This window comes from Nanorana parkeri, unplaced genomic scaffold, assembly GCF_000935625.1.
Source record: "Nanorana parkeri isolate BGI_ZX_2015 unplaced genomic scaffold, ASM93562v1 scaffold675, whole genome shotgun sequence".
NCBI classification, from domain to species: Eukaryota; Metazoa; Chordata; class Amphibia; order Anura; family Dicroglossidae; genus Nanorana; species Nanorana parkeri.
In genome coordinates, this window is record NW_017306943.1 from 637,296 (window position 1) to 662,586 (window position 25,291).

General features: G+C 40.3%; 1 protein-coding gene across 2 annotated transcripts in view; it reads left to right on the plus strand.

Moving 5' to 3' along the window:
* Positions 1 to 9,003: 9,003 nt before the first annotated feature.
* The window catches only part of CMC1 (C-X9-C motif containing 1), a 45,056-nt gene continuing 28,768 nt past the window's right edge, over positions 9,004 to 25,291 (plus strand). The window contains exons 1-3 of one of the 2 annotated variants that reach the window (XM_018563560.1): positions 9,004 to 9,145; positions 10,372 to 10,376; positions 19,681 to 19,768. In XM_018563560.1, the coding sequence (XP_018419062.1) occupies positions 9,127 to 9,145; positions 10,372 to 10,376; positions 19,681 to 19,768 (112 nt within the window). In that variant the 5' untranslated portion in view covers positions 9,004 to 9,126. Of the gene's footprint in view, positions 9,146 to 10,371; positions 10,377 to 19,678; positions 19,769 to 25,291 lie in introns of both variants that reach the window. The other variant, XM_018563563.1, reaches the window with a different exon arrangement.

Sequence of the window (25,291 nt, forward strand, 5' to 3'; positions counted from 1 at the left end):
TGTAAGAGACAACCAAATCAAAGGCCAAATCCAGCTAACCTTCAAATTAAAAATGTTGCATTCCTTGTTCTCTAGTGGGTCACCGCAGCTCTCTCCCCCCGCCTCCTACATGGGTGCCACCATTAGCTAAGCAGCTGCTGTGGAGGCACCCATGCGTGCTCACTCCTGGCTGTGCCTGCAAGTGGCTGTGTGTGTCCATAGCCCCTCCTCTCGGCCCAACAGGTTATTGAAGGCAAAAGGAGCCTGTGGCTCCTCTGCCCCCAATCTCCTCCCCTGCAACCAGGAAGTTTGGACGGAGGATCGCTTCGGTGACTGACAGAGGTGACAAGACCGCTGACAGGTAAGTGGAGGGGGGACGGGGGGAAGGGGGCATTAAGGTACTGGGTGTTTTTTACCTTAATGCAGAGAATGCATTAAGGCAAAAAACACCCTGCCTTTAGTAATACTTTAAGCCATATAAATAAAAGTTGACCATTGTAAGCACCCTCACAATTGTAATATAGCTTGTCCCAATCATGTAACTGCTGTGTACAGGACATGGAAAAATGTCAATCTACTGGCAGGATCAACAAGTAATACCACTATGTTACAGTGGGGGAAAAACTGCTTTGTAAATGTGCCAGATGGCATTATATATATTTGGCAACATTAATTTTGCCCATAGTTATACTTTAAGGCATAAGTAGTCAAACTATGGCCCTCCAGTTGTGGCACAACTAGAAATCCCATTAGGCATTGCAAGACTCTGACAGCCATCCTAAAGGATGGAAAAGAAGAATAACAACGCTAAATATTTTACCTATAAAATGAGATGTCTGGCAGGAGTTCTGGATTAAACAAGACATGTTTGTTACTTCTCAGCCACCAATCAGCTTTAACATTTCATTCTGCTCATTCAGGCAGTGCACATCTGAATCTAACTAGTCCAGAAACAAAGCAGGTAGTTCTTACTGGGAAAACAGAAATTAAAGCACAAATAAACAATATACCCACTGCTGTATTCAACAAAATAAATGCTCACTTGAATGGTCTTCCCAATATATCTCAAAATTTTGAATTGTAGATCAAATATTTATTGAAAAAATATGAAAGGCGCAATGTCAAGTTTACGTATTTTAAAGGCGCCATTTAAATAAAAAATCCTTTTAATCAAGTATCACACCTGTAGGCTGCCATAACCTCTCTTTCTTTTTTGATAACCAAAAGGTGTGGGATTTCTGCAACAGATAATTAATCTCTGTTGTTATCTATAGTTTCATAGTTAACACTGTCTTAAAAGTGTAAAAACACATTCACACCTCACAAAACAGATGATTAGCTAATCAAATGACAATATGGATATTTGACTAGAGCTTTGGAATGAATTCTGTATTGAGAGTTCCAGAACTAGTATTTGTCTTGTAAACTGAATAATTCATTTAATTAAAATGTGAGTTACTATTTTTTTCTAAACATATGACTAGTGGGGAGGGATCCTTGGCAGATTTCGTGGAGCAAAGTCTAACATTTACTGAAGCTAGGATGGTGAATATCAACCCAGCTTTTGGTAAACTAGTAAAGCAGGCCTTTTGAACTGTCACTGAAAACTGTCACTGCACTCTCTGTAATGTCAATACCCTAACTGGGAACTGATCTGCTTTATTATTAGGGTAAGCATTTAGAATAATAAGGAAATATTGTACTTTCATTCACATTACGATAATGGGAATTTAAACGAATAATTTCCTGCATTTCACTCCAGTCAATACAAGTAGGATCCCCACTGCTTCCTGTGTACAGCTCAGCAGTAAATGATGAGGAGCTGAAATTGTGGGGTGGACCATGCGCTTCCTATAAATCAGGGGTCCCCGCACTCTTCAGTTCATTGACCCTTTATTGACCCTTTATAAAGTTTCAGATTGTTCATTAACCCCTTAAACATTTATTATACCAAAATTATTTAATAAATACATTTTTAAATAACAGTACAGATAATAATACTAATAATACTACTACTACTACTACTACTAATAATAATAATCATAATAATATTGTTGTGAATACTGTCAACCTGTTGATATCAGCAGCTGCCATTATGTTTGTTACAATGCTGAAATCTTAGTAGATGCACAGTAATCAATCTTTTTGGCAACACTCCTATTGCTATGGGTGTACTCACTGGCTCTCTAACAGAATTTTAGACTGGTTTACTCAATGGCTCTCCAACAGAGATTAAGGAAGGTGCACTCACTAACTGTCTAACAGAATTTAAGGTAGGGGAATAACCACAGTACTGGAAGTGAACGTAGACAAATATCTTTCTTGGAAAGGGAGGGTAGAAGGTTACACATACACAAACAAAGCACACTGGTAAACAAGGCCAGTAGCAACACACAACTGATAAGAGATAACTCTAGGCCATTCTTACTGGTGACTGGCCATATATCTTTGGCTAAAATTGTCTTTGCAATAACCACCTCACCTTCAGGACTTGGGACTGATGAAGAGCTGTACAGAGAACTCAAGAGATGAATTGAGCCCAATCGTCCTTCCATCATTTATCAAACACCTATTGACCCCAAAATGTTTACTGACCTCTAATCATTTTATCAAACCCTTGGGGGTCAATACTTACCACTTTGTTGAACCCGGACAAAAATGGTGCCTGAAGAGAACTGGTACAGGGCCTAATTTTCAGTTCACAGATTATGGGCTTGGTTTGCCCAGGCAGATTAGCAATCAGCAGTCAATAGCCACTCACTGTGGATCAACCCAATTCAGTGCAAAGTGTAGTTTAAGTGAACCATTCTGATCACCACTAAGTATAAATAAGAACTAATTTTAGCTGTTATTTTAAATATCATTTGCTACATTTATAAGAAAGAAAGGTGCACATAAGACTATAAGATATACATATATGGTATGTACTGTTACAGAAGAACTAGCAAGTACCACTAGAACATGGACTGGTGACATAACATAAAGTTAAGGTATTTTAATAAACATATAAACCTTGCCTGTTAACAAATTTTAGCTGATTTACTAAAGAAAGGGTAATTTTCACCCCAGGTGGAGATCACTTTAATTACCCATTCAGATTCACAAGAAATGTTTGGAATCCCTCTGAGCCCAATTTCATATTTGAAGTGAAAATTACTATGTTATCAGATCAGCTACCTTAGTCCTTATGATGACCATATGCACAGTAATTCCCACCAGCTTTATATTATAAAAACTAATTGATAGGAATGAGTGAAATTTCTCCAAAATTTCTCCAAAAATTCAGCAGATTTTAGCACTTTCTCCATTTTGCCTAAAGGTATTAAAGTCAATGGGGAAGAGGAAATTAGAATGTTTTGTCAGCTTTCAGGGGTGCAATAAGCCTTAAATTACTCCTATGGGTTACATAAGCTGCTTTCAACTATCCTTGATTTATTCATGTTTAAAAAAAAAGGTACTATTTTTTCACAGGAAGGAAAATCACAGTGAAAAAAGTACATCAATAACAATTAAAGTGCAATTAAACCTTCTTTATTTTGCATATATCTACTGTTAGCAAGCAGTGGACATATGCAAAAACATAAAAAAATGAAAAACTTACCAAACAGGTTATTACTTACCTCTGTCTCCACCGCTCGCTCCCGTCTGAAGACATGAAGATTCTCGAGTGGCCCTGAAGGATCATGGGGCTGGCACATGCGCAGTAGAGATCTTCAGCTGGGAGAAGAGGAGAGACACAGGGTAGGTCAATGCAGGCAGCCTGGCAGCGTGCACAGACACCATGGGACAGAGAAAACACAGCAGTCAGCACTGGATCGGAAAGCAGCACCAGTGCTGGAGGGACTCCTGAAAACTACTAAAAAGAAGAAGATCGGATCAAGAGGCATTATTTAGGGTAAGTCCTTAAAGCAGAATGGGGGGGTGATGTCACTTTAAACATGCAGAATATGGGTAAAAAACAGTAATGTATACGGAGGGATGGGAACAGACACAAAATATTTCATAGTGCTGGGTTCAGAAGTGCATATTGGCTTCTCCCCATTTGCTAGAGAAGTAGGTACCATCCTAACCCCTTAGTGACACAGCTTCAGAAAATCTTTTAGTTCCTGGGGACTGGAGCAATTTTGCCATTTTTTGCCATGTATTTGTTTAACCATAATTTCCATCTTCCTAATTCATTGCAGCTACCCATATTATATACCGTTTTTTTAAAAGGACAAAATATGCTTTAATTTGATGTGACATATGCATATATATAAATTCTTTTTTATAAAAAAATACAAGAAAAAAAAAAGAACAATTTTCACACTTTTGGCAATAATAATGTGTACATAATTAGTGTAGCTATCAGAAAGTAATTCATAATAAAGTATTTTATGTGTCCTGATTTATAGGGTATATCATATTTCTGGGATCTCAGTTTATTTTGGGAGTTACAGGTCACAAAATATACGAGTAAAATACAATTTTACTGTGAAACAATTTTAGAATGTAGTATGTTTGTCTCCTAACTTTAATAGCCCGCTTTGCACTATAGTTTCCATAGTTGTTAAGGTTAATAAAGACACCGATCCACCGATCCAACGAATGAGAAAAGTATCTAGACGGGTCTTGAATGATTCCATGCTCTCAGCTGATACCACTGTCTGTGGAAGGGAGTTGCACAATTTTATAGCTCTCACAGTAAAGAATCCCCTTCACTGTTTAAGATTAAACCTTTTCTCTTCCAGTTTCAGATGGTGGCCTCTTATATTCTTGTAAACAGTTTATTACTGATTATCCCATGACCATTAACCCCTTCGTGACTGACGACTTACAGTGTACGTCGCCAGCATCGGGGCTGTTTAAACAGACTCCCGGCGACTTTTGCCACGGGGACTCTGTTTAATCTTGTAGAGCCGACTGTCGGCTTTACAACAGAACAATTTGTACGTTAATATCATGTCCCCTCTCAGTCTCCTCTTCTCCAGAGTGAACAAGTTTAATGCATGCAGTCTTTCCTCATAGTTTAGGTCCTCTAGGACCTTTATTAGCTTTGTCGCCCTTCTCTGGACTCCCTCTAGCTCAAGGACATGCTTTCTGTGGATCGGTGACCAAAACTGAACCGCATACTCAAGATGTGGCCGGACCAGTGTTTTGTACAGGGGCAGAATTATGGATTTATCTCTACAGTACATTCACTTTGTTATGCATAATAGTACCCTGCTTGCCTTATTACCTGGCATTGCATGCTGTTACTAAGGCGACAGTCCACTAGGAATCCCAAATATTTTTCCACTTTTTATTCCCCCAGTGGGATGCCCATTAAATGAGTAGCTCGCTTTCGTATTTTTAACTCCAAAAAGCATAACATTACACTTCTCAATATTAAACCTCATCTGCCATGTAGATGCCCACCCCCCTATTTTATCCAGATCTTCCTATAATATTGCTATAACTTCTGTTGGGTTTACTACCCTACAAAGTTTGGTGTTGTCAGCAAAACCTGAAATATTTCTATTAATAGCAGTCCTACAATCATTGATAAACAGTTTGAGCAGCAATGGCCCCAAGACAGAACCGTTTTTACTTTTCAAAAAAAAAAAAACATTTTAAAACTGTTTGACTTTTTTTTTTAAACTGGGGGGACACTAAAGGGTTAATTTTTTTATTCACAGGGGCTTTGGATACTTAATATTCTGAGGAGACACTGTATTCAGGGTTATTCACTAAGCTGCCAAAGGCAGCCGAGTGAATAACCCAGCCGAGGTGAACAATGTTCGGCTATTCACTCCGGCTCAGTACGGCTGGGTGAAATCAGCCATCCATCGGCTGCCTTCCCCTGCCTTCGGTCAGCCGAACATGCTCTGCATGTTCGGCTGAGTCAAAGTGCAGAAGGGCTTCGACTCAGCCGATCCAACATCTGGATCAGCTGAGCTGTAGCTCCGACAGCTCACTCGCTACCGTTCGTCTCTATTCTTAGAGGAGCCGAACGGCAGTGAGTGAATAGCTGAATGCCGCCTAGCGGGGGTACCGAGCAGAATAGACAATAGTGAAAATAGTTTAAAAATTTAAATTAATAGTGAAAATAAATAAAGATATTGGAAAAACTCCCAAAACAATTGGGCAAAGCTAGCAGTGACAGCTAGCTCCGCCCAACTGTTTCCTATTGGCCGGCACCTGCTAGAGTCTTCTGCCGACAATGCCCAGTTGTTATTGTTTAATGACAGATTAGAGTCCCCAGGTCATTTGGGGACGCTGATCTGTCATTTCAACTGGGCGAAGCCAGCCATGAGATCACGGCTGGCTCAGTCCAGCTGTCATTTGCGGGACGAATGGCCGGCCTTCGTCAGGGCGTTTGCCCCGCTTCGGCTGTCACTTCGGCTCAGTCGAGCCGAAGCATATGCCTTCGGCTTGGCTGAGCCGCTTGGCCGCCTTCAGCTGCTATTCGGGCTATAGTGAATAGCCCGTACAGCAGCCCTTCGGTTCGACTAAACCGAAGGACTCCGGCGGCCGAAGGATCAGCCGAAGCTATGGCTGGATCCTTCGTTTCTTTCGTGAATAGGCCCCTTTTAATCACTTTGTAGCACACTGATCCGACTTGCTCAGCTCAGTGTGATGAGCTGCAAGCCGGATCAATGGCTGTAACAGCACTGTGATCACTGTGATTGGCTAGATAAACTTTTTTTTAAAATTTAAATTAAGATTTAGATTGTGTAGGTAAAGGTTCATACTCTGTCAGTATCTCATTGGGGTTGTGTTCTATTAAGAAGATTTCCCTTCACTTCCTGTCTTGAATCTTTTCCTTTGTCTGGGAGACACAACAGGAATTCCTTCGTCTGGGAGACACAATAGGCAAGAAGGAATCTCTGCAAAATCAGTGTAATTCCCCATTGAGGTCTATGGGACCGAAAAGTGCTGTAATCTGCCAAAAAGTATCTTGAGTATTTTTTCCAGCAACAGGCATTTTTCTGCTTGGGACAAATCACTCAGGTGTGAACAGGGGCCATAGAAATTAATTGGATTCTGTGTTTTGAGCGTTTTGAGCGATCAAAACACCTAGGTGCGAACAGGGACTAAAAGTAATTGTTTTGTGAGATAGTTCAATGGGTCAGGTTCTAGCTCAGGGCTGTGCTGGAGACATGCTGCATTTTTCAGCTTTGGATGGCATTGCAGGCCACTGAACCACAGCACACCACCCTGCTGTGTCTGGAGTGTACACTGCCAATAGAGTAATAATAAAGTAAACCATACCACACCACTGCCACCCAGCAAGCAAAAGCCGCACGCTAAAATGGAACATTTTAACATGTGAATGGTGCGACTAAGCCCTAAATACAAGTGACAGGTAGCATCATTTCCCTTTTGATTTTGGCCATGGTTCCACTTTAAGGGACCATTGCATACAAAATTGTTAAAGCGGACCTTTACCCATATCTTTAAAATAGCAACAAACACACATAGTTACATAGTATTTGAGGTTGAATAAAGACATTAGTCCATCAAGTCCAACCTATTAGGATCTCATTCTTAGGAGTACTACTTGTACCCCTGTATATTACACCTTTAGGAATGTTTGGTAATGACAATCTACAAACAGATACTTCTAGATAATTGCAGGCTTTGTATTCTTTGCATACCTTATTTCTCGTTTCATTCCGTCTTCTGACAGTGGCCATGTTAACTAAGGGCAGGTTATTAGCTCTCCATTTACTTCCTGGATTACTGGCACATGTGACTAGACTTGTGACCACAATCCATATACCCATTGCACTCCTGACCGCTTATCCATAATAAGAATGGTTTGGTGCATCGGCAGTCGACGGATGGCTATAGTCCAGTAATACAAAAAAGTATGGACACTGGCACTCCAAAGGTAGAAGTACGTCTATTTATTGACGTATCCACTTGTTCTGCCTAATTATGGGGATCCTGCGTGACCCCGAAACATCGCAATGAGCGTGTTTTGCACATGCGTCAATAAATAGACGTACTTCTACCTTTGGAGTGCCGGTGTCCATACTTTTTTGTAGACATGTGACCATGCACATCTCAGGAGAGGAAAACGCCTTTCCCTGAGATCTCGTGAGATTACAGATGAGATCTCCCAGCAATGCTCTGCTGATGACATGGCAATCCCAGTGTGCATTGTAGGGTCGCCACCTTTTCTTCAAGTGAAACCCGAACACTCTAGCAACGCGTGGACATTTTTTAGGGGGAATAAGTCACAGCTTATTCACATGTAAATAGCGCCGCCCATTCATATATAAATATCACAGTGGAGAGTATTTTCAGTGGGGGGCCAGTGGCCCCTATCTTAATTTTGGTTGCCCCTGTCTGCCTGGCATCTTGTGTCCGGGTTTCTGCTGCCATGAAACCTGGACACAGCATTCAAAACCCGAACTGTCCGGGTGAATCCTGGACAGGTGGCAACCCTAGTGCATTAGTTTGCCAAACTGTAGCCAATTTGTCCTTTCAAAGCAGGAGCTGAATGTTCTGCAAGTGTATTTCAAAATCACAGCATTTTACACCCGACATGGCTATGTTATTATTAATCATCATACATAGAGGGATGCATCGGTAGAATTTTATTTTTGACTGTAAAGGTCCGCTTTAAGTGCTGCTTAGTATCAAAAGAGTGACCACTTGCTGGCAAATGGAAAAGTCAAAGAAAAAAAAAAGGAATTTTCATCTTCATGCCAATTAAAAAAAAAGTCTCAAAGTGAGTCCAGGAAACTACCGTACATACAGGTAGTAAAATAAGCTGGTTACATGACAGAAAGCATCCCTGGCATCTCTTCAGCCGTGCACGATCCAAGCTCCGCCCACGCTGTGACCTACTGACCATTCAGCGAAGACTTTCTCAGTTACATTAGATTAGTGATTCTGGCAGAGAAGTGAGTCTTTACTCACACATTAACCCATTACTGCTGTCATTTAAAAAAACAGCTGAAGCCATTACACACTATGGAAGGCGCCCGATCATCTAAAGGGATGCAGGGATGTCTTATTTGTTAGCATCCTTTCTTTCTCTGCCCCGGAAGTACATGTGCGGCCAGTGAGTAGTGTGACCCCAGCAAGGTTATGTGCGCTTCTCCTCTCCATGTGTAGGGGTGCTGTAATATAGTGAAGTCTCCGTAGGCGGTAGTGTTGTGTGTCTTCCTTGTCATGGACTCTGGCAAAGAGGGTAAGCTCTGCTGTGTGCTTAATGTGACAGGGTTTGACGTGTAATGGGAAGCAGTGTTTTCAGGCAAGGCAGTGTGTAAACAAAGTGCAGGACTTTCTGATAGCTGTGTGATGCAATGTTTATAAGGCCTGCTGCTACTCTGCTAGTATACCTCTATACCTCACTGCACACCCCACACTGATTATATATATATATATTTACATAGGAATAAGTGTTAAAGATAAGTTTCTTTTTACACCTGTGCCCCTGCCTTCACATGTGTTTTTCAGCCGTGCATTCTTCATGCATTTTACATACACTTCCATTACAGCCTATGGGGTTACAAATGCATGTGTTACACCGAAAGAAGCATTAGTATTGAGGCCAGGCTTCGTGTGAACCCAGTTCGCATGAGTTTGCTCAAAACGGTGACTGCCACCCCCTCCTCCGGACCCAGTCAGTTGCGAGAAGGCGCATTGCCTGCTTCACAGCTATATGTCACAAAGGAGCTGGGAGGCTGATTGACCGGGTATTGGTTAGGGATATGAGCGGGCTTGGGCGAACTGGATTCACAACAAGCCCAGCCTAATCTGCACCCTTTTCAAAGCCGAACTGCAGCGCAAAGCATAAGTGTAAACAGGCCCCATAAAAGTGATGGGATTCCTTTTTGTCATTCGTTGTCAGCAATGGCTGAAGTGCTTCAGATTGCACAGGTGTCAACGTGGGCTTCAAGTGGACCTTTACCCCTTTTAACAAAAAATCACATCAGCATTCAGCTATGCATGCTGATGTGAAATCATCTTACATTTATTAGTTAAAACATTTTTCTTTTACTTACAATTACTGTTTTTACACTTCCTGGTCCTCTTGGGCATTAGTGATGTAGCCCATGCCTAAGTGATGCATCTTGGAAAGGTTACATCAACAGTGTATTGCTGGGAATGCTTATCTGTAAACTGCAAAATCTGCAAAATCTTGTGAGATCTTAGGCCCAGTTGTGAGATCTTAGGCCCAGTTGTGAGATCTTAGGCCCAGTTCACATTACCGCGCGATATCGCTCTCCAATGCTTCTCAATGGGGCAAAGGTAAGACCCTCCACGGCAGTCCCTGGCTCACACAAGGGACAGTGGAGCCCAGGACTGCCGTGGAGGGTCTTCCCTAATAGATCAGAGGAGAGATCAGCGGCTTCCAGCATTACATCACTTCCGGTGTCACTGGGCACATTCTCTGGCTCCTAGAGCCAGAAGAAGAAGCTGATGAAGCAAATCTCTGAAAGACCCCTGATGTCTCCATAAAGAGGACCTGTCACATTATAGTTGTTATTACATAGGGGGTTTTTAGCCCCCTATGCAATAGCAATAAAGCTGAGTGAAAAAAAAAAAGTCTACCGCCCCCCACGTCCACTCGCATACAACGGAAACACGCGCCGGATGCGCCTACGTGCAAAAACAGTTGCGCCACACTTTACATATCGTCACGATTGTCGGAGTGAGAGCAATAATTCTAGGCCCATCAATCACTGTTGGCACTAAACTGATGAGTTTAAAGCACCTGCTATGGGGAATTTTGGTCTTTGTAGTTTTTTGCAGGTTTCACGGACGCACGCAATTTTAAGGCTTGACATGTTTGGTATCTATTTACCCGGCGTGACCCCATCTTTTATATTTTTACAAAAAATTATACATTATATTCTGTTTCTGTGCACTAAATTTAGTTTTAGTGTATTTTATGCCCAAAATACTTGTTTGATAAACATTTGCGCAAATACCATGTGACATAAAAAATTACAACTAGCATCTATTTATTCTACAGGGCCTCTGCTTTCAGAAAATATATAATTGGTTGGGGGGTCTGAAGCTGTGTTCTAGCCAAAAATTCAGATTTTATCATGTGTGCGCAAAAAAGAAAAAAAGTGGTTAAACAGATGTCTACATTGGAAAAAAATGTCTCACTTCCATGTGCTAGTGATAACTGGAAAATGTTTTTTTTTTTAGTTTTGGATTGAGAAGGGAATACTTAAAGTGACATTAAAGTCACAATTTTTTCTCCCCCCCCCCCAATGCTGCTAAGGACTTACCTTAAATGATGCCTCTTGATCCGATCATCTTCTTCTTTCCTGTAGTTTTCAGGGGTCACTCCAGCGCTGACTGCTGTGTCTTCTGTATACCACGTTGTCTGTCCGTGTGCACGCTATAAGCTGCGTGCATTGACCTTTACTGTTTCTCTCCTCTTCCCCCAGCCGAAGATCTTTACTGCGCATGCGCCCTCCCCATGATCCTTCATGGTTGCGCTAATATCGTGCAATATAAAAATTTGCAACCGGCACCATTTTATTCTACAGGGTCTTGGTTTTCAGAAAATATATAATGTTTGGGGTTTTAAGTAATGTTCAGGCCTAACATGTGGATTATAACATGTAAACAAAAATGGGGAAAAAAGGCCTCGTCATTAGGGGGTTAAACCATATTGTTTACCATCACATTAATTAATTACCCGTCACATCTTTACAACTTTCTCTGTAAGACAACAGAAAGATTATAGTAATTCTTTGGAAGATACACACAGAAGTAAATTCACTGTGCAGTGTAGAGCATACCCTCATCGATAAGGAGGGGTGGGAGTGAGTTTAAAGCTGGCCACAAACCTATAGATTATCTTAGAGCTGCAACAGTTAATCGATTTAGTCGATTAAAATCGACGATTGAAAACGTTACCAGCGTTTTCGATCGTCGATTCGTCGGCTATCAATTATTTCAATAACACCAGCTATAGAGGAATACATCAGATCCCAGCAATAATACATTATAGTATAATGTACCATTGCTGCGAGTTGCTGTATTCCTCTATAGCTGCTGGTATTCTGCACTGTGCCGCTGTATAATGTCACTATATTGCACACCACACTCTTTTTTTACTTCTACCGCTCCAACTTGCTCCCGTGATGGACTACAATCTCAATAGAAACTAGTAGTCCATCACTGGAGACTTTTTTTAGAAACCCGATTAGTCGATTAATCGAACGTAATAATCGGCTAACTAATCGATTATGAAAATAATCGTTAGCTGCAGCCCTAGATTATCTACAGATTTTCTGTGGTCAGATGGAAAAAGTGCAACAGATTCCTCCATCTACACTAAACTGTGTGGATGGAAGAATCTCCCACTGGGCCAAGCTTCAGTATCTTGCTAGTCGGCCCCACTGGCTGTTAAAATACCTGAACAATCTGATTGGATGAGAGACAGCGCAGCCGACTAGCAAGATACTGAAGCTTGGCCCAGTGGGAGATTCCTCCATCCACACAGTTTAGTGTAGACGGAAGAATCTGACCATAGAAAATCTGCAGATAATCTATAGGTCTGTGGCCAGCTTTAGCAAGAGGAGGAAGGCACTCGAGAAGAAACAAATTTGTCTGCTGCAGTTCACAGATCACAAATTAGTGGTGTATTCCCAGCAGCTTCTATCCTGGCACTGCATTTTAAAGGGAGAGGCTGCCACCTCTTGTGGCTCTAACTTCCAGCAGATATTTCTCCCTTCTGCCAAGACAAAACTTTCTGTTTCAATTTTATGCACAAAAACACTTAACATCCTTTTACATACCGTCTCCACTACTATAAATGATACACAATCCTATTGAAGGCTGCAAAAATACTTTATTTCTTAACAAAACAATAGGTAGTACTGCACTTGTAAATAAATTACCAAAAGTGCACATGAAAGAAAACATTTTTATGAAACACTTAAAAACATACCTAGCTCCCTAATAAAATCACTAAGAAATCCGCAGTGAATAAACTTGCAATTGCAGTGTTCAGATAGATACCAGAGCTGATGACCCAGGTCTTATTTATAACCTTAGAAGGACATGGACCTAAATCTGCGATAGTATAAAATGGATCACACCTCCACTGCATGTGAGGCTATTTGGTTTAGCAAATGAGCCAAATACAGTGGTACCTCGGTTCAGGAACTTAATTCGTTCCATGATTCTGCTCGCGAACCGAATCGAACTGTGATCAGACCGCAATCTCGACTATAGGAAGCCACGGCCATGCGTCAGAGCAGGGAACATGGCTGCGGTTATGTTCGTCACCCGATGCGGAGTTCACGAACGGAAGCAATATTTTGCCGAACTTCCTGTTCACGAACCGAATTGTTCGCGAACAGAGGTACCACTGTACTTATTGCAAGGGGACATACCTTGACAAAAACTCATATGGCAGCAATGTAACGGTGCAGAAATTAATATATCACTCAACAATAGGCAATGAAATAACTCAAAACATTGCAACAGAATGGAGTAAGCCTCCCCCCAGTACATATGATGTGATGATAATTCTAAACGACATACTCATGCCACAGCGGTGTCTCCTCCAATTCAAATGATGTAAATGTGAAATCAACAATATATCACAATATTATATGGAGAGGCATAGGCAGAGATCCTCAGCCCCATATCGCATATCCTATATGTTCCTTCATATTGTCTTTTTAAGAAAAAAAAAAGTACTTTTTGTATCCTTCAATAAGATTGTGTGTCATTTATAGTGGTGCAGAGAGTATATAATTGGAAGTAAAGTGTTTTTGTGCTTAAAACGTTTGTAGTGGTTTGTTCCTTGTCTTGCGTGGTCAGTGGTGCAGGTCCAATCATATAAAGAACTTTTTGGCAATGTTCTTGCACAAAATCTAGACATTGTGCACACCTAATTCCCCTCAACTGCAAGACTTGTGCCAGTCCCTCCACACTAACAAGATAACACAATCCACAGGTTTGCATGACCCACTTTAGATTCTTCCCTCGTCTATCTCAAGGACCCTAAAATACTACCACCATTTAAATTCATCTTTGTGCCACCATCACAAGCTGCAAAGACAGTTCTCCTAATCTGAATGTTCTCCCAGTGGCAAGGTGTCTTAAGTGCTCGAACAACAAGCAGTCTCCAATCCACGTACTCCTGTAGCTAATTAGTATGGTTAGTGGAAAGCTTGGTGAATGAAATAGAAGTTGACATGGTTACAGAATCATCTCACATTAGTTTATATTTGTTCAGCCGTGCCTTGCATTCACACACACACACACACACACACACACACACACACTGGAATTAGCTCGAGCACGCAGGAAGCTACATACTTTTACAGACACACAATGTTATTAGCAAATCTATTACTGCACAAGAGAGATTGAGTCACCTGTCACATAATAGTAGCGAGTCACAAAGCGACTTGGCTAGCCTACCTATAATGCAGTGTCCATCCCATCTCTCAGAGCCCAGCCGCCTGATCCGGTAAATAAAATAATGTTAGGTACCTGCATTCTCCACCAACTTTTGTAGGAAAACTGAGGCCAGAAACGTATTCTTTGCTGTGCCATATTGCTGCCCCATAGTTCTGCTGCATGTCTCTGCTGTACCCCAGATTGCTGCCACTGGATTTACTCCTTTTGGTGCATCATGTATCTGTCCTGTGATCCTGTGGATTCAGTCTGGCTGTACCATTCTGCTGTCCGGCACCTCTCTAGAACTAATCCTGGCTCTACCACATTTCTTCTTTGTGCCCTGTGGACTTACCCATTTTATAAACAATCTGTTGAACCCCTTAATCAAGAACCCCTTGTCCCACGGATCTGAACCACCCTTGATTTCTGCACATTTTCTGTTCTGCCCACGCCTCCGTCACAATGAGGTTTAGGGGCATTTACCAAGTTGATCTATTTACTTCAAGCAAGCATAAGGTAGGGTAGGTTCATGCTGTTCTCTTTTTATGGACCTGAGAGACCAGCACATAGGAATGGATGCTCTAAGGCAACCTTTGAGCTTTCAGCCAACCAATGTCTTTCTGCCTCTTCTTCTATTGCCTTTAGTTCACCAGAAAAATTAAATAATAGAAGGTGAAAGTGACTCTTTTATCAAGACTGGACCTCCTATCTCAGGTTTCAGTTTCATCACCACATTCCAACCTTAGTATTTTTATACAGGCTATTAGAGTTGCAATTGTTTGGGAGGTATATTCCTTGTTGGCCTGGTCATGGCCTAGAATTGATGTTACTGTAGTGTTCATTATCCTTCAGGATGGTATAGGAAAAAGGCTTTCCTTTGAGCATTATTAAAAGAAACTTATAAGGGAAACATTGATTTGATCCAACTGCCTCTGTATTTTCAGACCTACCCCTCCCCCAATAAAAGACCCTCATTAATTTCTATGGCTATGTTCACATCTGAGCATTGCTTGTAACAAAACAATTGTCGCTTGAAGATTGAAGCCACTGGTTCAGACTTCCACCCTGCTGCTAACATTTTCTAAAGGATCAGTTAGCAGTGACAGATCGTGTCATTCAGGTGCCTTTTAAAGCTGATATCCAGACAGATAGCTATATCCACATTTGAATGACATATAGTGCTGTTTTACTTGCCAGAGGATTTGTACTTCTTTCCATCTGGTTCTGAGATTTCCTCAGCCTTAAGAAACCACACAGCAAGGCTGGCGGCCTGACTTTTGTCTTATAGACTTAGAACAATAGAACCTGGTCACCTCCCTGCTCTGGACAGTGAAGAAGCAACTGAGGGTTGCAGCTCTGCAGGCTGTTCTCGTTTCCTGTCAGAATGTTCTTTATCAGTGTACTTGCCTGCAGCACACCTGATTGGTCACTACTACTGCCCCTTCTCCCAGTTCCTCTGTGCAGATAACTAAAACAAGCTGATATTGAGTCAAATTCAGGTACTTAGACCAACATTTATAAAAGCATTTATCAATTTTATTCAATACACAGCTGCATTAAAGGAGAACTATGAGGTGGGTGATTTCCACTCATCCTCATAGTTAGAGCCGACCTGTGACAAAGAAACTGTCACAGGTCGGCTTTATCGATCGGGAAGTGAGCAGAAACGTGCACCGATCTGCTCACTTCTCGATCCGTGTCTGTCAGTCACCGCTGCCCGCAGGGATTCCCCCCTTCCCTCTTCGATCCTCCAGTACTGAACAGAGGGGGCGGGCACAGCTGGCTCTGCCTCTAGATAGGCAGAGGGGGCGGGCACAGCTGGCTCTGCCTCTAGATAGGCAGAGGCAGCTGTCACTCACGCAGCTGGGTGGATCTCGACAGTAATGGTGGGATCTGTCCCGGCTGCTGTGCTCACAGTATATTGCGGTCTATGGCCCACGATATACTGAGCTTTGGGTCACGGGAGGAGGTTAGTATATGTCCTCCCTTGACCCTAAAGAGAACTATGGGGAAAAACACTTACCCCATAGTTCTCTTTTAATTGGTGTTTTTATATTTGCCTGGATTTCAGCTTTAAGAAAATTGGAACAAAATTTTAGCAGCTTTCCCACACAACCAATCATGTTTCAAATTTTAAATGAAGCCAAAAATTAAACTGGATGCTTTTGGTTTCTGCGCTATTTTTGCTTCAGTTTTCTCTGGACCAGGCTTTGTATTTTACTCCCACTGTATACCAAGAGATTCCTATGACATACTAGTGCTGGGAGGGATCAAATCCAAGTCCAGATGGCCTTTGGAAACCTTATATTGTAGCACATATAACTGGATATGTTATTGTGAGTTTAGAAAAATGTCTAATTGAAAGTTTTTTTATTTAAAGACACACCGACCTATAGCATACTATAAGCTTATCCACTATCTGGAATATATGGTTGTCCTTACTTTATGTAATCGGGCTTTAAACTAAAATTTCATTAGCATCATCTGACTTTCTGTAATCAACACATTCTGCTTGTACAGTTGTTTAATCCTCATTTTCACAGGCACAGGTTTTAAAGCATGCAAGTAATAGGTTGTAATAAAGGAATGAATTTGAGCAACCTTAGATTAGATGGGCTGTGCTGACTCCGCACTCTATGGAAATTAATGGATCTGGGTCACCTTGTAACTGAGCCAGGGTAAACTTACTTGTTAAAGTTATGTGTTAATTAAATCATCATTTTCTACTCTATCGCTAAACTGTAACATGTCTTATTTCTTTTGGACTTGCGGACTATCTGCCTTTTGACAGCTTCAAAAATTAACATTGCTTAGTTATGTAGACTGACCTCGCAGGAGTCTGCGAAAATCTAAAATGTTGAAACCAGTTCACATAAACTTGGATTTGATCCAATCGTGCCAATTTATTTTATGTGAATATCCACAACTTCTGGTTTTATCTGCCATTTCTAGTTATTACAGACTTTTAGCAAACTCACAAATTGCTTACATGCTCTGCCACCCTTTTATGGCCCTGACTGCACTTTTTTACCCCCAGTCAGGAAGGTTTGTTTTGTCAAACATGACCCCCATATAAAACCGTTATCAAATGTTTCATAAATGTACCTATACATTTGACCATGCTCCAAAATCTGATTTTTCTGCTTATCACAATAACATTTCTCCCTTTCCCTCTATGACTTCCATGACTGAAAAATTGCTCCTTGCACCTGAATTTGGAAGCACAGCAAAGAGATTTATTGACAACCACACCTACGTTCTCCATGTCCTTTCTATTTCTGTTAACATAGGTTAGACAAGTTAATATGGAATTCTGGAGCCAGTCTGCAATCCAGGAGCCAACTTCATTGACAGCTAGAGAAAACCCCAAAAGGTGGGTGCAAACTGTAATTTTCGGGAGCATTGGCTTCCTGGCTCCTGGGACTTATCCAGCCTTGGTATGGGGGCACTCAAATATAGAATCTTCTTTTGTAAAGCTTCAGTGTATGAGGCCATAGGCAAGATTCTTCAAAAGGTTTTAAGCCCATTCAGCCAGAGTATTTCTGTGTCCTGGATAGGGCTGCAACAACTAATCGACATAATCGATTATAATCGATTATTGAAAAAGTTGTCAACTTTTTCAAAGTGCATGTTTCAGCAGGTGTAGTGTCAGCAGGTGAGATGTGCATGGTAGTTACTAGGAATGTACAGATACCAGTGCCGATACTTGTCATTTTCACTAGAACTACCAGGTTCGCAGTGGTTGCAGCTGGGACCTGGCTCTGGCGCTCCACCACTGTCCTGAAATCATTAGTCTGTATTGTTTTAGAAAAAACTGTCACATGACAACAAACCAAAATGTATCAGTACTCGTATCTATGGGTAGTTGGACAAGTATCAGTACTTGGAAAAATGGTATCGGTGCATCACTTATATATATTTATAAAAAAAATTATGCATTAAAACAGGAATGCACAAATCCCAGGAGCTCTGTATGCCCCTAAAAATGACAGCTGCCTCCTAACGTTTGATTTTTTTTTTTTCTCTAGTCTTGTAGCTGAAAAAGTTTCTGTACTTGTACCGAGTACGGGATTTGATGTCTGAATATCCCTAGTAGTTACCTGAAAAAGTTTACTCTCAGACGCAAGCATTACAGATGGTTATTCTACCCCCAAGTAAATGTCATGCATGTTGTAGATCACATGTGTCAAACTCAAGGCCCAGGGGCCGAATCTGACCCACCAGGCCATTTCCTAGACTTCTACTTTCAGATCTAGGCATTAAGTTATTACTAAAACCAGTGATAATCGAATGCAGAGGCAATAAAGATTATTTAAATGTATCTAATCTTACAGGCCCTTTGAGGGCAACCATAATGTTGATGCGACCCACGATTAAATTGAGTATGACACCCCTGTAGAGGAAGAGAGTGTACCATTACTTAAAAATATGAAATAAGAATTCAATCACCCTTCAACAATAGGTGTGTATCCCACGCTATGGGTGATTAATTTTATGGACATCTATAGTGTACTGAGAAGGTGGCTTTTAAACTTCAAGCTGTGCTTCCTGTCTAATTCAGGTTGAATGAGCGATCTCTCAGTGATAGTTGCTGTAGAGGAGTTATGAAATTTCCCATACTGGTAAGTAACGATGCAGTTTTTTCTGTCCATTATGTAACATAAGTAGAAAAAAAACCATTAATAAACTGTCATTATGTTGTGTCTTTTATTTATCTGCTTGTAGATCAACTTTAAATATAAAATAAAGTGTTGGCATTTCACTTTAATTTTTATAGAACAGTTAATTTGGAAAACCCTGTTCATTATAACAAATTCAATCGTTATTAACCAGGCTCTTTGCATAATATATGATCACTATATTTTCACTGAATATTTATGGAAATTACAGTAAAAATAATCCTTAGCAAGCAGAGTATATGCCTTCTCAGAAAAAAAGATCAGTTTAACTGCGACTATATTTTATGGCTGATTGATATTCAGGATTCATTGTCCTTTAGTGGTGAATCCTGTTGTTTCAGAGTTATTTAGCCACTAGGTATTTATGATGTGAGCACTGTATCATTATTCTGTGCTAGCACATTTCATCAGTATGAGTCTTAAAGTAAAGCCTAACAAATTCAGTCAGTAAAGAAGGTGAAAATTGATTCCTACGCAATAAAAAAAAATAATGAAAAATGTTAAGCTTTGACTTGCTTGATTTTTGGCTCCCTTTAGTTGCTTCCTACTGAAATACTCATACCAAAAGTTCTCAAACTTTCCTCAGAGTAAGTGTATGTAAAGTATTCCATATGTACACGTGCATTGTTGCTTCTATAATTGTTTTCCTCTCCTTGCAGAGGAAGATCTGCGGCATGTAGAAAAAGATGTTCTTGTCCCGATGATTATGAGAGAGAAATCCAAAGTGCGATGTGCTGAACATGTAGAAGGTAACAAACTAGAATGACAACGCAGTCACACTATACTGCAGTTAGCCAAACTAGTTAAAACCAAAGTTATCTATGCTGTAACAGGAACAGGTGACATGCGTAACACCGTAAAGCTGAAATTAGAAAAGTCGCGGTAGGAGGTAGCAGGTTTGGTGGATCTTATCCTTTATAGAGGACTAAAATGGCAAATTTTGGGGGGACTGCTCTTTGTATCGCACATTTTCTTGACCTTTACAAACTGGTGTTTTACTGTTTTAAACTACCTATTTATTTATTTTTGCTATTATCTCTCTCATGCTGTTTTACCTTTGTCAGTATGGGTGATAGTGCTTTAAGGTTCAACAGTTGGATGCAGCTATTGGTACTGGTCATCTACCCCCCCTCTCCCACCACCATTTCAATCCTCCTCTTTTGCTTGGCCACATGAGTTTTGATGATGTGCAGCCTTATAGGCATCTCTGTACTAACAGGTCCGTTGCCCATCAAATCCATAACTACTACCGCTGATGAGGTAGTAACTTTTTGAAGAGTGGTCAGGTTTATAAGGTTAGAACTAGAAGTTTCCCCGTCAGGTCTGCTGTGTAGATGGAAAGGGTGAAACTACATAGAGAAATTATTTCCAGTCAATTTAGTTGTTTAGCTGTCACTTGTGATTAAAAAAAAAAAAAAAAAGGACAATCACCATTTAACTACTCACTTTTTTGATTGGTTGATTATTTGTTTTGCGTTACTATAAAGGTAGAATAATGTATTATGTAACCATATGGCAAAATAACCAAAGGGAATAACCCCAAGACATTGCTCTATATAACTGTTATGGGCTATTTTAATGAACTCTGTACTTAATGCAGATCAGAGATGTACTGTGCAGTGTAAGAGTACCATATGCCAGCACTTGGTCTTTACAGCACTGCGGGTAATTGCTTTCAGCTCAATCATCCCCTGCAGAACATTTTTTGGAGAACCTTCCAAAGTGGGGAGGAGACTTTAAAACCTTTTGTGGTCTGCCCGATTACCAGGAAAATTATAGGTTTGTGAATGGCATGAAGCTTTGCTATTTTTCTAATGCTTGGACTATGAGCATGCAGGTATTACCTCAAAACACAAAATAAGAGGTACACACAGGGACCCAGATTTATGGTGCTCCTTTTTGGAAGAGAAAACGGGCAGGACCTACTCCCATGTTCATGTCTAACAAAATGATCTCCACTGAGGTGGAAAGATTTTTCCTCTTTTAGTTAATTAGATCAACTAGCAGTGAATAACAAGGACACACTGAAGAATAGTGAGTGTATAGTGTGATCTTTCTGTTTTTTATCATTTCATTTTGATTTCAGATATGTTTTTGGTCTTTAGCATAGGACACATGTTCGGTTTTATCACATAACCTTTATGTGGCACACTTGCCTTTTTTACTGTATATGACCAGCTAGCATTTACAATTATGGTGACAAAATGTGTTATGTGCTACACCTTGAAACAAAAAAGACTATTTTGGTAGGTAGAAGAAGAAAGGTTATTTGACAACACCCAGGTTTCCTTATAGTACTACTGCTCTGGGCACTCAATGATATTTAGTAGAAATGATTGGCCACAATATAACTTCAGGCCTACCTTCTCCAAAGGCTGGCCAGTGTCAAGCATGGTTTCAGTAACGTGCACTTGTTCAACAATACTTCACCAATAAGCAACGCTGTGTCCCTCAAGGGTTACACTGGGTTAAGATTAGGATATTTTCAAGTGACAAGAAAAGACCCATATGTGAAGAACAGAGCCCGTTTTCAGCTCCACACCATGCATTTATACAGCCCAAGGACAAATTAAAATGACATATGATGGGAGTAAGTTAAGGGGAATAGTTATGGCCGATTATGAGATATGGTGTAACAAGAGAAGTGTGAGATACTTGGCGGCTTTAGAACCTAAGAATATGGGTAGGTTGTGTCTAAGATCATTTTGTCAAATATATTTCATGATACCTAGGGCATATTTCTCTCTTGCTTTACTCATGAGGTACTGTTATGTCTTTGTACAGTATGTAGTTAAGCAGGTATGTATGGTGCAAGGAATTCTACCCTTTAATCCTTTGTCTTTGTGGAAAAAAATATACACTCCTAAGCATATACATATAGTTGTTTTCAAGTAACTAAACTCTACAAAACGTTATTGTAGAATTTTATAGACTAACATATTAGATAATGTTAGGTTCTGGTGAGTTTTATTAATCTTTATTATGGTTGTATCTTCTCCTGCAACGTTTATGTGGTTTAGGTTAAACAATATCAAACATTCAGACTGGCAGTGCCTTAAAAGCAACTGGCTTTGAGAGCAGTGACCTTTCAAAGAGGCAAAGAAAGTCTGACCCCTGATGAACAATGTGCGGTTAAGGGTTCTAAATGGCTTTATTGCCTGAATTAAAAAAATATGAGCACATATCTGTACAGTTGTGTAGCAGATAATTGTTCTACAGAGAATTTAATTTTGAAGAACATTAATGATGATTACACCAATGACGTAGTGTAAAATGTTTTAATATGCTAAATGCAAACATTATTGTATTGCTATAGAGTATGCTGCTAGACTTATCCACCTAACCAACCGCTCTGTATCTGCAACCCCCCTCTGCCAATCCCTGCACTGGCTTCCAATCGCCCAAAGGATAACATTCAAAATATTAACCTCTTACAAAGCCATCCACAACTCTGCCCCCGCTTACATCTCCAACCTTTTCTCAGAGTATCACCCTAACTGTCCCCTCCGCTCCTCCCAAGACCTCCTGCTTTGTAGCTCCCTCATCAACTCCTCCCACGCTCGCCTCCAGGACTTCCCTAGAGTCTCTCCCATTCTTTGGAGCTCCTTACCCCAACCTGTCAGTCTATCTCCCACTTTGACTGCCTTTCGGCGATCACTAAAGACTCATCTCTTCAGGGAAACCTATCACACTTCAAACTAACCACTGAACTATTTCTTAAACAATTTATCCCCACACAGCTACCTACTCATGTATCACTTTCCCCTCCCTCTTAGATTATAAGCACTCACAGGCAGAGCCCTCCTTGCCATCTTGTCTTGAATGTATTGTAATTATAATGTCTTCCCTATATTGTAAAGCGCTGTGCAAACTGTTGGCGCTATATAAATCCTGTATTATAATAATAATTCCAAAAATTTAGTTTATATCATGGTAATGCTTGTAGCAATGAGGGCAATGGTTCTAAGAATACTTCCATGTACTCAAAACGTGGCCTGCTTAATCACTAAAGCTTAGTCCAAAATGGACAGAAAAAAACCTAGGCCTGCAACTATGACAAGTCCACTCAGTTGACCTTAATTTCATGGCAGCTGATGGGTGGAACCACTGCATGGAATAGGGCAGCTGGTGCCTAACTTTTGGCATTTTCTCTAGTTGTTGTCTATGGAGCTGGCTCCTCAAAAAAAAAAAATCCTGCTGGCTTCTAGACAGCAGGCAGGACAGATTGGCTCCTGAATGCTATATTTTGTCCGCCCTTGACGTAGGGGATGCAGGCATCTCATTTTCCTGAAACTGTTAGATAATACTCACCCATATTGAAGATAATACTGACCCAAGGAGCTCTGCAAGAGAGCAAAGATTAGAGCGAGGCATGGTGGCACTGGTAAGAATTAACGATCTGTTCCAAGATTTTTGTTTCTTTTTAGTGATCAGTTTGCCTTTATTTTTAAAAGACTTCCTTGCCCTTTAATGTAAGGGACTTTATTAATCACTAGGGATATGTAGGAAGCAGATTACGTAAATGGTTAGGTTTCTACACGAAAAACTGAGATTTGCATATAGCTTCAGCTACCAATATCTCTTGATCTCTCCTCATTGTCCTCATTCATTTTTATCTGTGATGTTGGCAATTGAAAGTATTTTAAACACACTTCAATAAAATCTTAATTTCAGTGTATACACACTTCAAAAAATAAGTTAAACCTTTTTTTTTAACTACTATCTAAATCTGTTCCAAAGTATGTATTTTCTGTAAAGATGATTGCAGCCAAATATTGAATCTTGAATTTCTTGTTCATGTTAGTTTTCTGAAAAGGGAAAAGAAAAGTCTGTAGTTGAATATAAATTAGCAGACCACTAGCACCTATATGTAAATGTATCTATATTTGAGTCATTTAAGATTAGAGCTTTGCTCTATCCTTTTATATTGTAAAGTTATTATAAAGTTAAAAAAAATTACAATAAATCATTCATAGAAGATGTGTATCTGTCTTCCGAAGGATCAGGCCGATTTAGTACAAGGTTTTTACAGCAGCATGTAAAATATAATTTGGGAGTGAACTTTTATTCCATTTGATTTTCAATGTCATCTCAACCCAGCTTATCAGCAGAATTAAGAGAGGAGGGAGGGAGAGAGAGTGTACTAACACCACCATTACTATGTAGGGTGTTTTTTAAGGGGAAGGAGCAGCTTTTACAAGGACAAAGAGACATGAAATGACTTTCAGTGAAAGAAGCAGGCCTCATTAAAGCCACCAACAGCAGTTATTGACAGCTACACTTCCTATTAACAAGGAGCATTTAACTAAGAGTTTGGCTGTTGGATCCTTGGAGTTGATCTAATTTGCTTGCATTAATTAGTTTCTTTTGAGCCTGGACACTTGGTGCTCACAGCTATAGATTCATAGGACTAATTAGGAAACAGAATTGAACAGAATATGGTAAAGTCTTAACCTTCTACCATAACCAGCTGGGGCTAGGATAAAGACCAGAAAGCCCAAATGTTCCCTATTCAGGTAAAAGTACCCTAATGAATATCAATTTCAGCAAGCTGACAGGTTTTCTTTTACCATACATGCTCACGTCTTCAAAATGACATTACAGAAATAATGTATTTGTGCTCTGAATCAGTATACTGTATAACAAAGAGCAGCTTTTTTTTGTCTATTGCTTTATGCTTGTGAATTGGATTTACGTAGATAGAAGTATAATAATGGACAGCGAAAAAACTGACAAAGGACTAGGTTGCATTCGGCATGTGACAAAGGTTTCTGAATTATTTTAAAGCCCAAACACACCTAAATCTGACATGTAAATTATGGGGTGATTCTGCTTTGCTCAGTGGTACACTGGCTTATCTCTCAAGGACTCCAGTAGGAATATCTTGGTAGAAATCCTGGCTGTAATATCTCTGGAAACAGTCTTTTGGTTCTCCAAGGGAAGTTCTAAGTAATCTTGCTGCATTGTTGGTTATGCAAAATATTTGGCTAGGGCAAGTGTTCATCTCTGGGATGTTTAGTGCAGAAACCATGCAGTCAGAAACCCATAAAGGGACTTTTTTTTATGAATTTGTGTACTTGGAGAACTACAGTTACTTTTCTTCAATCACCATCATACTTGCCCTAAAAGTTTGTCCTCACAAGTATTGTTAGTCTGTGCGGTGCAGACAAGCTTGTTGGCGCAAATCATATTACTGAAAAAGTGTATGCTAACAATGGCAAATATGTATTATTTTTAATATTGCTTACTTATGTGTCAATCTTGTGTCACCA